The sequence below is a fragment of the Columba livia genome, chromosome 1 (genome assembly GCF_036013475.1).
Source record: "Columba livia isolate bColLiv1 breed racing homer chromosome 1, bColLiv1.pat.W.v2, whole genome shotgun sequence".
In the NCBI taxonomy this organism is placed as follows: Eukaryota; Metazoa; Chordata; class Aves; order Columbiformes; family Columbidae; genus Columba; species Columba livia.
The window spans coordinates 188,130,134-188,143,277 of record NC_088602.1 but is presented as its reverse complement, the minus strand read 5'-3'; the positions used below and the strand labels follow the sequence as shown (position 1 = coordinate 188,143,277).

The following is a 13,144-nucleotide window of genomic DNA, read 5'->3' as shown; positions in this document are numbered from 1 at the left end:
AAGAGCTTAAATTTGAGTATGTTTGTTGTCTGAGCTAGGGAAAGAGGTTCTTTAATATGCTGCTGTAGTACCATGTTAGCTCCCAGACCTATTGCTCAGGGATAAAATTTGCATGCAAAGTGGATGGCACTTCGTTGTTTTCATTGCCATGGTTTAAGCCCAGCCAGTAACTGAGCACCACCCAGCTGCTCGCTTACTCCCACCACTGGGTTGAGGGAGACAATCAGAAGACTAAAAGTGAGAAGACTCTTAGGTTGAGATAAAGCCAGTTTAATAGGTAAAGCAAAAGCTGCACACACAAGCAAAGGAAAACAAGAAATTCATTCACTACTTCCCATAGGCACACAGGTGTTCAGCCATCTCCAGGACAGTAGGGCTCCATCACACTTAATGGTTACTTGGGAAGAAAAGTTCCATCACTCTAAATGTCCCCTCTTTCCCTCTTCCCCCCGCTTTATACGCTGAGGATGATGCCATATGGTATGGCATATCCCTTTGGTCAGTTGGTCAGTTTGGTCAGTTGGGGTCCCAGCTGTGCCCACTCTCAACTTCTTGTGCATCCCCAGCCTGCTTTCTGCAGAGAAGCAGAAAAGGCCTTGACTCTCTTTAAGCGCTTCTCAGCAATAAGGAAAACATCTCTGTATTATCAACACTGTTTCCAGCAACACCCAAAACATAGCCCCATACTAGCTACTGTGAAGAAAATTAACTCTACCCCAGCCAAAACCAGCACAGTTGCCTATCTAGAGACAGTTTTGGTTTATCTTGCACTGTAAATTGCCCTTGTTACAAGAGTCATCCCTTTTAGCCTGACTTACAGTCCTAAATTTACCTTCATCTGGCATTCACACTTCTTTTTATTCAAATTTTTTATGTCCGGAATGTAGAATTCTGATGTTGAGAGGATTTTAAGCAAAATTTAGTCTCCATCACCTTGGTCTTTTCTCTCCAATAATTTTTTATGAATACTGTACTTCAACTTTGACAGGATAAGAAATATGTAGGGTATGTGATTTCCAGAGAAATGGATATGAGTAGAATGTACATATAGCTTCTTTTAATAAAAGTATTTTAGTTAAGTGGAAATATATGTTAATAGAGGTATTTCTTTCTTCATTGCAGTTTCATAATGATTTTACAGTAGTCTGAGTTTCAGAATTTTGAATTTGTGTTGGATTTAAAAAAATCTTCATGTGCAAGCAATTCTAAATCTAGACTCAAGATCACCTACGGCTTTTCAAGGAAAAAGCCCTGTGGAAAGTGCAACAGTAAACTGTGTGTGCTTTTGTGTATACTGATAGATGTTAGTCAAAGCTGGTTTTAGGTTCCTGCTCACAGATAAAAAAATAACTGTGATCTCATTTTAATTAAATGAAAGAAAATAATATTTTTGAAAAATCCCTTTGCAATAGGTCTATTTTTTCATATCATTTGGAGAAAAAAAAATCTTTATTTTCAGGAGTGAAGAAAAAAGAAAAAGGAGAAAATATATGCAGATGTATTTGCGAGCCAAATTTACTGAGGGAGGCAAATTAAAATCCCACTCAATAGCTTCTTCTCATTCCTGTTTTTTTCAAAGCTTTCTTCACTTCATTTGTTCCCAGACTGCGGTTTGTGGAGAAATATTAAGAAGGAAAATTCTGTTTGTTTTCAGTTAAAAGTTTTTTCATAAGTAATATAGAAATCTGAAAGAAAACAATCTGATTTTGTTTCAAAAAGCTTTAAGACTGTGTCTATAAGGCAGAATATGGAGACTATACCCACCAACTGTGCTCCATCTCATTGTAATCACCCTCCAAAGGTTCCAGCTCAAACCAAGGGGTAATTAGTTTTTGAGATATTGCCAGCTAGAAAGAGACAGGGACAATATACCTTTCTTTCATAATTCTGTCCTTTTGCTTTCATTAACCTACTTTAAGTCAGCCATTTCAGGTGCAAGAAGACAGAACTGTCTTACATGACTTAGGTTTTTCGTTCAGGGTGTCAGCAGTTGAGTATGAACTTGTACAAGAAGTTGTACATGCCAGCAGTGGAATTTTTGAAACAGTGTATGTGCCCTAGCCCTATGAAAATGCTCTGTAATAATAGAGCTGAGGTTTAGTCACCCATTTAAAAAAGTGCAGAGTTGTCAAACATTTCCTAATGAATCATTTGCTCTTGTGGTGAGGTTTCTGTCAGGTTACAACATGTTTCTACAGCACTGTGTATTTGTTGGTCTTGATTTCCATACATTCAGATCAGATTGTTGAGGGTTTGTTCTGATGTGGAAGTCTTGTGAGTGCTGGTCATATTTATCTATGGTATTAGTAATGGAGGAGACCCACTACAACATACTCTTCATCCGTTCATGTTAGAAGAATAGTAAGACACTGCTTTCTTACTTTGTTTGCAAAACAAAGATCTCTGCATTGTGCAAGATAAAGAATGAAAGTAGTCACAATCTGAGAAGGCATGGGCTTAGTGCAATAAAAGTGTGGTAGTAATGCACTCTTTCTCTAGACTGCCAACTGTGATGCAAATCTAGCAGGTTCTGCAAAACTGAAAGATTTGCTGCAAATTCTGTGATTCTTTAAGTATTCTGTGGGCAACCAGATTATGCAGTCTTGATTTGTATAATCCTGACCTTCAATTCATCTTCATTTCTTACATGTAGGTTAACTGTAAGAAGCAGGCAGGAAGACTTAGAGTCAATTGGCTTTGTGAGCAGCAGATGCTCACAAAAACTGGCAAGACTATTCTCAACAGTCATGTGAGAAACCAGATCTTTCATGTCCTGGGAGATGCTGTGGAAAAGTCAACCACTTTGAGAATTACAAAGCGTTTTGCTTGTGTTGACCGAGCTATTCCAATTCATACTAAATTCTCCCTGGGGCATTCTATTCTACCCCATCTTTGTGCTCTGGATTGCAGACCAACAAACACGGCTTGTGAAAAGGCTGATGAAGAATTTCTTATGTATGTCTGAGGAGACGAGGAAAAAAAGTGCAATTAAAGAGTTAAATTCAGTGTTATGTAAAGGTAACGTGGAGAAGAAAAGGAAAATGTAGATATTTGGTTTTATTGCTTAACTCAAAATTATTGGTTTTGTCTTAGAAATCTGATTTCAGATTGAATTGATGAACAAGTTGTGTTACATTAGACAACAGCACTGTAACAGTATGCTGAGAGTTAAGGCAAATGGATTTAATTAATGTGCTACTTGTGCTCAGATTCAGAAGTGCATGTCTTCTGACATCTGTTTGTATCTTCTGTTAAAATTTTCATCATGCTTCCTTATTTTTCTTTGTCACAACTTATTTTAACATATCTAACAATTTCTTTTCTGTATTATCGCTAACATCTTGTTGATTGTGAAGAGGAACCCGTGGTCTGTGCTGAACACGTGCCAAGTGACTGCTGCTGCCTAATGTAGTCACAAGGTGCAGAAACAGCTCAGTGCTTGGCAGGAGCAAAAAATACTCTGGAGGAATTTGGTTTCCAGCATGAAGAAATTTTCTATGACTATTTTGATCTTGCATGAGACTTGTGAAATGCTGAAACTGTGTCGGGTCCTTAAGTGATTATGATTTGCTCCTGACTTTTGATATTTTTGATTTTTGGAACAGCATTGCTCTATGCAAAAGTTAGCTGAACAATTCCATGTTTCAGTGCATACACTACAAATGTACCATTTTCTCACTCTCTTCCTTCTAGCTGGAATCTGCAATGGGTAAATTTACTGCAGATTTCAAACCTGTCAACACCCAAATGTGTGACACCAGCTCTCAATACATGTGAAAGAGCTGAGGGACATGCTAATATGTAGAAGGGGAAGAAGAGAGAAGTTTTGCAGAATACATTTTGTGCAGTACAGAAAACTTTTCTATAAACGCCATTTTGAAGTTGAGCAACTCTGTTATGAACCTGCCTGCAGTTATCAGGGAGTAAGAAAACTGCAGGACAGGAGTTTGAACTTCATGACTCTCCCTTGTACTAGAATGTGGGAGGAATCTGTCTGTGCTTATACGGCGGGGAGTTTTACAAGCTGCTTGACTCACAAACCTGGAAGTTATTACACATATGTATACCTCCCAACTTCAAGATAAGGAAGTCCGTGTTTTGAAAACTCCCACTGCCGTCAGCGAGCAGCCTCCCCCAGCAGCCCGGCCGGAGCCGGATGGCTGCGGCCGCAGCGGGAAGTGCAGCTGTGCACAGCCTGGGACTCGCCTGTGCAGCTGCCCAGTGACGCTGGCGCTCACCCGGAGCCATGAGGCAGCTCAGCCCCGCTGCTCCAGCCCCGCTGCTCTGCGCCCTCGCTGTGCTGCTCAGAACGGCTCTGTCAGTGGACCATGTGCCGATGCTGCTTTGGTCAACTCAGAGGTAAGAAATCTAATAAGAGAGCATCTCTACCCCTGCTATTTCTCTCTCTGTGTGTGCAGAGTATATTGTATATCATCAGTTGTGGTAAATAACCGCTGGGCAACAAAATTACCCATTAAGTGAATTTGCCTCTCAGCAATCAACCAACCTAACATAAATTTAGTGGATTTTGTTTACACTTCTGGTGTTTTAAGCTGGGCAGTAAGAAGTAAACAAACCCATATTCTCCAGCTCTGCAGTAGATGTGCTTTAGTCACCCTAAGACAACCTTGAACTCCACCGTTAGAGATGTTGTGGCCTAAAGGCACCACATAAAGCAGTCTCACAAGGAGCTGACCAAAAACTGTGTGGGCAACCTTAATTCTCGCATTTCTTAACTCTTGAATCCTGATTTTTCACTTTAATGTTCTTTCTAATGCGTTTTTTTTTAACACTGCTGTATGTATAGACATCAATTGTTAGAAACAACTGCAGAGTCTTGACAGAGCCAGAGACATGTGAAATTCAGGGGGTTGCATGTACTTATGAAACAATACTTTGAACCTGTCTTGAAATAGCCAGATAGAGACCTTTTTTTTTCCACCCAGGAATTTTATTCATACAGACTTTAAGGATTTTCTCCAGTTACTTAGGATTTCCAGGAATACAGCAGCTTGGACAGTGCAGTAGCTTCAGGTGGGGTCCTGGATGTGTGAAGCTGTCAGAGGACTATGCACCGCTCATTCACAAGGCTGTCTCTGCAGGGCATACACATTGGTTTTCTCTAGGGAGTACTGCCCCAAAATACAGTAGGCCAAGGTCAGAGATTTGTAAGTAAAGGCTCCTGAGGGTCTTATGGGATCACAGGACTGATTGGAAGGCCTAAAGGCAAAGTCTGTTCTGGGTGGGAAGGCGACAATAGACTTGTCATACTCTAGGTTTGCTTAAGGTGTGCTTTGGCCATCACTTGATTTTCTCCTCCTAATTCCTAAATGCTCCACATTCTGATTTGTTTAAATTGTAAACGCTCTCTTGGAGAGTTCATCTCACACCCTCTGCAAACACATGCATATTATACCTAGTTCAAGAGACCTGATCTCGTCTGGGTATTTATTAATTTCTCTAATGCAAGTAATCCATAACACCAACAGTATTTGGAATTTGTCACAATCCAGCTGGATGACTTCTGAAGCATAAAATGTTTTCCTGTATCGTGAATAGTCTCGGTGCACAGGTTAAACCCCATTTTTGTTGTAAGGAGGAACAGAAGGGGCTGCAGTGACAGGGGTTCCTCTTGGGTCCCTTTGCTGGTGTGACCAAAGTGTGTGTGCCTGGGCAGGAGTTTTGCTTTTGAACTCTGTTTGTCATTGACTCTTGTCAGGTTTTAATTCATGGGACTTGATAATTTTATCTCTTTATTGCTTTGTTAATTCCCAGAGCATTAATTGTGATTTACTGTTCAGTAAACTGAGAAAAGAACCAAACCAAGGGCTTCTTGGGAAGTAATTATCCTTTCATCTGGTTGTGCTGGATTCACTCTACCTTTCATGAAGCTTTGAGTCATTCTTCAATATATTTAAGACACTGTGAATTATCTAGCTGTCTCTAGGAAGAGAATTAGACTAAATGCTGCTCTCATTTATCTGAGTGTAAATCTTTTGTCTGTAGGCAAGATTATTAAGTTTTAAATCAGAAAGGTAAATCTTGTTAATTTTTTTTCCTGTTCCTTCTCAATGTGGTTATTTTAAGACAACAACCAGAGGATTCAGAAATTTTACAAACCTCAGAAGTTAGATTAAGTTCTTCAGGAGATCTTTCTGCACATATAGTGGTTTATAGACAAGCAGGCTCCATTTTTATTTTTTTTTTTTCATATGTTGTGCTGTAATTGTTGAGGGCCATCAAAAATAGATGTGCAGGGTGTGTTGATTGTATTTCCTTTGTACATGTCCTGGACGTGGTATTCTTTTTCCCAGCAGTAATTAATACCAGCTTTGATATATGTCTACCCATCTCCTAAGCATTTCCAGAAACTGAACCTCTGGTCCTTGGGGAGCTACATAATTTCGATATCTACAAATTTTGATTAAGTTTTATTTAGAAACATTGATTTTTTTTTTTTGTTTCCCCTGAAAGAAAGAAATGGATGTCTCAATGTAAAGGCTTTTTTTAATATTAAAAACATTTAATCGATTCACCTCTATATGTAACAGTCATGTGTATGAGTACTCTGTGTTTAAAAGCAAAGTAAACTTTGGGAAGAGTTGTTATTAGGGTAAAAATAATCCTTAGAGTCTAAGAAAAGATCAATGCTTCCTTTGTCCTACCTTCTAGTTTATATAAACAACACACCTTTTGTCAATATAAGCAAAATCTTATCAGTTAATCCCAGGTGGTCATAAAGGCAAATTCTCCACCAACATGCAATCAGCTACTTGCTCCACTGCAGATCATTCAGGTTTATACGAATTAAGAGCAAGAAAAACAGGATCATGGACTGATTAAACCAGTTTCATGTTTCTACAAATAGACCATTTTCTGGAAGAAGTGTTCCTCCTACCATGACCTTGCATTGTTGAAAGGGGAAGTTCTTGTGGGGCAGAAATTAGTTCTGGTGAAAGTCAATGAAGGCAACTGGAAAAAAGATTTCTGTTATTTTATAAAATAAAGAAATAGTAACAACAGCTTCTGGTTGCTAACCCTTAATTCCGTGCTTTATATCTTAGTACTTTACAGTGATGCAAGTTTTGTAGTGTGTGATGAACAGGCTTATGAAATCTGGAAGCTACTAGTAAGAGTTTTAGGAAGGGTAACTAAAGAAGTGCTGTGCTTATGGATGGATTTCTATTCATTTTGTGGAAACAGGTTCACTGATTCATTGATCAACAGAAGCTGAGATTCACTGATCTATTCTGTCACCCTCTCCCAGGTTATGTTAGGATATATCACATAGTTGAAGGATAATACGTTTTGCTGTTCTTTAGAACTAGCCGGTGTTTGTAAAGCCATATCTCAGAACAGTGGTATTAGAAGAATGTAACACTTTGAAGTTGCTCTTCTATGCATTATTATTGTACTGTAATCATGCTGTTAAAGATAATGTTAGATGTCAGATACAGATGAAATCTGCAGTGGACAAACACATGCAGTGTGCAAAGCATAAGGGAAGTGTGACATAAATCCTTAGGGGGACATTAGTAAATCAAATACCTCTTCCCTCTAGAAAGAAAAATGCAGTCTCTACTTTGAGAAGGAAAAAAAAAAAAAAAATAAAAAAAAAAAGTGTTTTCTGCCAAACAATGATCTTTTTCCATTGAACTTGGGAGAAATTTGAAGCGGGAATAACTCAGCAGGTCACAGTGTCCTGCTTTTCACAAAGGAATACCAATATATCAGTGGACATTCTCCAGATAACTCTGGCCTGGAAAAATTGACCTTTATCTGAAATTAGCCTTTAATATCCTCTGTTTGCTTTTTGAAGCAGGAGAGATGGAGAGGTTCCTCTTGCATTCAATAAACAGCAGAAACTTGATTTAGCCATTTTGAACCAATATTCACAAGAATTTCTTTCCCTCCACAGATTAGAGAGGGACCTTAAGGAAATAAATTAATGAAAACTAGCTTTTGTGATTGCCTTCTCATGTGTTTGTTTTAGGAATGATTTTTGCTTACAGTAATTGAACATATATTACTACATTCATTCATGTGATACTTGCACTGGGAAATTAATCCTTTTCTGGCAGATCCTGATTATAAGTGGCTTTGAGAAAGTGTTAATACCAAATAGTACATTTGCAGTGTTTCCTAAAACTGTAAGGAATTTACTGAAAAATCTGCTGGAAGAAGTTGGAACATAAAAAGGATACAGTATAACAGAAAAATGTTTCAGTTGTATCTTTATTGGATTTCTGTGCAGATACTTTGTGCTAGCACGCATCCCAGGTTACTTCTGCTGTGCAGGAAAGAATATTATTTCTTACAAGGTAATTGCAAGATGACTGAAAGAGGCAACTGAATAACTTGTAGGAAAGAGTTTAGAAGCCAGGTGCAAAGAGAAAATCTAACTTCTCAAGTCAGAGTGATGGAAGTGCTGTTATGTTACCATCTGCCCTTCTGGTGGGCCCACATAGGAGAAATTTTAAGGCTTTCATCAAAAATAAGTGCTCAAATCCTGCTTCTACCTAGGCAGAACACTGGTCAGAGAAGAATCTGTATGCTTCAACTTGTTGGCACACCAGAGCAGTTAAGGACATGGAAGAAGAAAAAAAAACAAGCTAAGATGTCTTTCCTCTCTTTCTTTAGTGCATTGCCTGGCTACTGGAAGAAAGGGAGAGTAGTTGAGCTTTAAATTTCCTCCTTTCTAGCCAGTAGGAAAGCACATACACGAGCAGAGATGCCCGTCACTGTGAGCCCCTGTGGCTGAGGACCCCAGGATGGCTCTACAGTGGGGAAGTTAAGTCTGATGTGCTTGTCATGCAGATGACTGCAGAAGGCTGTTTGGTTTTTTCACATAAAATTTTGTGTGAACAATCAATAGCAGCAATCAATAAGTGTGCTGCCCTACTGCTTGTTTCCTCCTATGCCATCCCTTCCTGATTGCTTGCTGACCACTTGAGGTGAGGAGTTCAAAGGGATGGACCAGTTTGTTGCATTCAGTAAAGCACATCGTCAGCATGTCCATGATGTGCTAGCTGTGCAGTTCACAGTGAATCAGCCTGTCAAACATGCTGACATTTCCCATCTGAACCATTGTGAGAGCACTGCTGCACCTCGCTGACAGCAGCAGCCCACCAGATGAAGGGTGTAGCCTTGCCTGCTGCCATGCATACCACTCAGCGAACTATTTAAAAGAAGTAAAACCACATGTTTAATATGCTTAATGTAAGTAATAGGCAAACGCTGCATTATAATAGGATTTTAACTAACTAATATAGATTTATTTTTCTAATGATGATGCTGGAGTTACTGAAGTTAACTACTTGGAAACTGAAAGGTCTCACAAAAGGCACTTTTCAAGGTTAGTTAGCTAGCAAGAGCTGCTTCAGGGAACAGGAAACACCTTAGAAGCAGGTATGCTTTGAAGCAGGATCATTAAACTGCTGAGGTTTTGAGTTGACAACAAAAGCCTTTACCATTGTGCTGCTGCAAATAATTTTATTTCATGTGCTGTTACCTTTTATTTTTAACTACAAGTCCCCAAAGCTCTCAAAAATCTTTGGTTTTTTTCCTAATATTAGACACGAAATAGATTTAGTTATTTTTTTAAAATAAATATAGCAAGATACTCACTATCATTTTATTTCACATAGACCATTTTTAAACATCTTTTAACTGAATCTGTCTTCCTTTAATCTCATTAGTGTTTTTGTGTGGCCATGCAATTCAGGAAGTCACTATGAAATAGTGACTGAAATAGTCCCTGAATAGTCATTCAGAATCTTTGGGAGTGTTTGTGTTTTAAAATAGCCTATTTTTAAAGATTATACTTAAATATTTGAGATCATGAAGTTTGACTTTTTTGAAAAGTTCAGGTATGTGTGTTGGACTGTTACAATTTCTATGTTGTTTGTCTTCATGAATACAAGTTAATGTGGATTTCCAAGGACAAATTAACAAAGTGAAGATACTGAGTAAAACTAAGAAAATGTCAAATGGTAATTTCAACAAAAAAAAAAAATCTTTCCAGCACAGCAAAGTTTACTTCTAAAGCTTGAAAAGTGGCAGGCGGACGATCTATTAGAATTTAATATTAACATGTGCAGCACGTTGTCCTGAAAGAACCTCCCACATGTGCGGTTTGCTCTAACACTCTCCCAAACCCCAAAATCTGAAGTGAGCTGAGTATCTAGTACTGCAGGACTGCACTGTTTTTATTTTTGCTGTGAGTGTAATTAGAGGCTTTCAATTCACTCTTGGCAATCTTCATCGGAATTACTAAGAAGTCCTGTAGTGAAATATAGATTTTCCTCATCCAAGAATCAACATTGAAACCTCCCTATGTGTTCATTACCCCTGTTCAGCTTCCATCTTTAGAGAGTGAAAAGATTGTTCTCGTCCATAAAAGCTTGCTGTGCAAGGGTCATTTCTGAATTGCTTTTGGGTTAGAAAATTTAATCAGCATCTCAAACTCACCAAATTGCAATCACATAATAGCTGATGCTACAGCACACAGACATTCTCTATATTCTGTTCTTTGAAATTAAAACAAATTAGGGGTTCCGGAATACCTGATTTCCCGGGCTTCAGCAACTGATGTGTATTTGGGGAAGATGGGAGATTACGCTGCAAACTCTGGCTTTTCTAGAAAGTGACAAGTTTACCTCAGTCAAAACACCTAGGACCAAAGTTTTCATGACAAATTTCACCCCTATAGACTCATGTTGCATACTGTTAAAATCCCAATCAGGTGCTGAAAGAATAATGCCACTTCTTGTTTCATCCATAACCAGCATTTGTAGCAGCAAAACTACTTCTCTGTCCTATCCTCATAATGACAGTTTGGCAAAAGAATTATGAACTTTTCTTGGTGTCTCGAGCCATTCTGTTTAGAAGAGCTCTTGTTTCTGGAAAGGTGGCTTTTCTGAGCTGCTTTTGCAGAATCAGTCCTTCATCCTGGACACCTGAGGAGAGAACATGTTGGTTACAATAGCACTGAAAAGCTACTTTTACTTAACAAAAGGTTTATGAAAAAATACTGGTTTATGGCTGTGGCCTAGCCTGAATTCCACTCCTCACTGGCCACTGAGACATCTGACAGCACTGGAAAGCATCTTGGATGTTGGGATTCCCTCTGGGAATTCTCTCTGAAGGTTTTCAACATATTCTTCTTCATTCCACTTAGTAGCTTTTTTTTTTTTTTTTCTTTAAAAAAGAAAAACAGATGTAACTGTGCTGTTGTACACAAACAAGAAAGCAAAGAGACACAATTATCTTGATTTGACTAATTACATTCCTGCTGTAACACAATTAGTGTGATATAGGCATAAATGGGTGAGTTCTTTTCCTCTTGAGTAGAATTAAAGTAAACTGAACTTTAAACCTGATCTTAATGAAAAGGCAACAACAATATCATTACCTGCTGCTGCATATTTAAATAGAGGTGTCATCATTGGCAACAAATTTCACATTACAAAAAAAATATTTCTTTGTAGATCACAGTGGAATCCAGATGCCACCTTGCACGAAGGACACATTGTCTCAGCACAGGAGCTGACTGTACTCTTGCAACCTGTTTTTACCCAGAATTCCAGAAACCTCATCTTGTTCCTGCAAGACACGGTATGTAACATTAATTCCCTTTCTCTCACCAGTGCCAAGTGCAAGTCTGTACTCAAGTGAGATTCCACGGCTTCTTCTCACCAATTTACTCTCTTTGTTTTTCAGCTTAGCATAGACGATTTCACATACCTCAGTGAATCCTACGGTAACAAGAATCCATTTCAAAATATTCAGGCAAGCATTTTTCTCTTCTATTTCCTTATATTCGGTATTTAAACTTTTAAAAGACATAAGAAAGAAAGAAAGAAACAATAATTGGGAAAATTAAACTGAATTGCATCAGATTTCCTGTTTAAATTATTTATTAAGATTATTTCAGTTGAAGCAGATGGCTTAAAGGAAATGAACTGATTTGCAGAAGTGTTTTGTAGCTATTTTATTTCTGAAGATCAAGTTTTCAGAATTCATCATCACTGAGAAAATTGGTCCTAAACATGCTTCAATTTTGTATTTAAAAAACAATATAAACTTCCAGACTGACACCCTGGAATTCTGTTTTGAAGCCATGGGAAGAAAAGTTATAACAATCATTTATTTATTACCGATTTTCAGAACTGAACATCTATTTTATTTTCATAGAAATTGAAGCTCCCTTAGCTCATGCAGGGAGTTAACTGTTTCGTATTTGAATGTAGTTAATACATTACTGGATACTGCATTGCTATAACCCTCATGAAAAAAGTGGTGCTACTTGAGTAATTTGAAATAAACTCCAGGCACAGAATCTAAGATGGGAATCCTCCTGAGCTGGTCAGCAGCTTCAACATCTACTCCAGAGGTTTACATCTCTGGTTATACTTACACAACGGTTCCTTGAACTGTAATTAAACAAAGGAAGTGTTGACACATGACAGTCACAAGGTGTTCCTCTAGGCAGAGCAGGATGAAGAGAGCTGTTAGTAATGTAACTCATATCAGAGCACATGATGAACTGTAAATTCCCAAGCAGAACACAGCAAGCTGCATGTGTAATTAAAGAGATAAATATTCACATGTTACTGTCTAAGAATCTCACATCTTCCTTGTGTCAGTGATATGGGAGATTTTTGTCTCTGCCATATATAGTGTTTTAACACTGCTGCTGTAAGAAAAACAACTATCCAGAGTATGAATACAGTTTTTCTGAGGAATGAATGGGAGTAATATCCATTTGTAATGTAAGGGTCAGTGATTGCACCCACAGGCAGAGGTGCTGGTACTTCTCTGGCATGTCTTATCTTCTCTGGGTTTAAAATCTAGGCAAGGCTGTGTCTGGAGCAAATTTTGTTTCTGCCAGACTTCAAAGCTGCTTTGATTTTAGAAACTGTGTGAAATGTGCATGTGACACTGCAAACTCCTGATGATGTGGTGGTCTTATTTAAGTAGGCCCTGCGTGTTTAAAAATAAGCAATATGAAACTAGTTAAAACTTTCCTGTTTTTCCCTGTAATCAAGAGTCCATCAGCACTGTAGATAGAGCTTATAGCCAAATGCTAGAGATGAGTCCAGAGGTTGATGGATTTAGAAACTGGGTGGTATACTGAGTAGAT

General features: G+C 38.3%; 1 protein-coding gene across 1 annotated transcript in view; it reads left to right on the top strand.

Moving 5' to 3' along the window:
• Positions 1 to 3,954: 3,954 nt before the first annotated feature.
• Positions 3,955 to 13,144, top strand: part of ATP6AP1 (ATPase H+ transporting accessory protein 1) — a 53,132-nt gene continuing 43,942 nt past the window's right edge. The window contains exons 1-3 of the mRNA XM_005507735.3: positions 3,955 to 4,359; positions 11,490 to 11,616; positions 11,722 to 11,790. Coding sequence (XP_005507792.1) covers positions 4,247 to 4,359; positions 11,490 to 11,616; positions 11,722 to 11,790 — 309 coding nt within the window. The 5' untranslated portion in view covers positions 3,955 to 4,246. The remainder of the gene's footprint in view (positions 4,360 to 11,489; positions 11,617 to 11,721; positions 11,791 to 13,144) is intronic.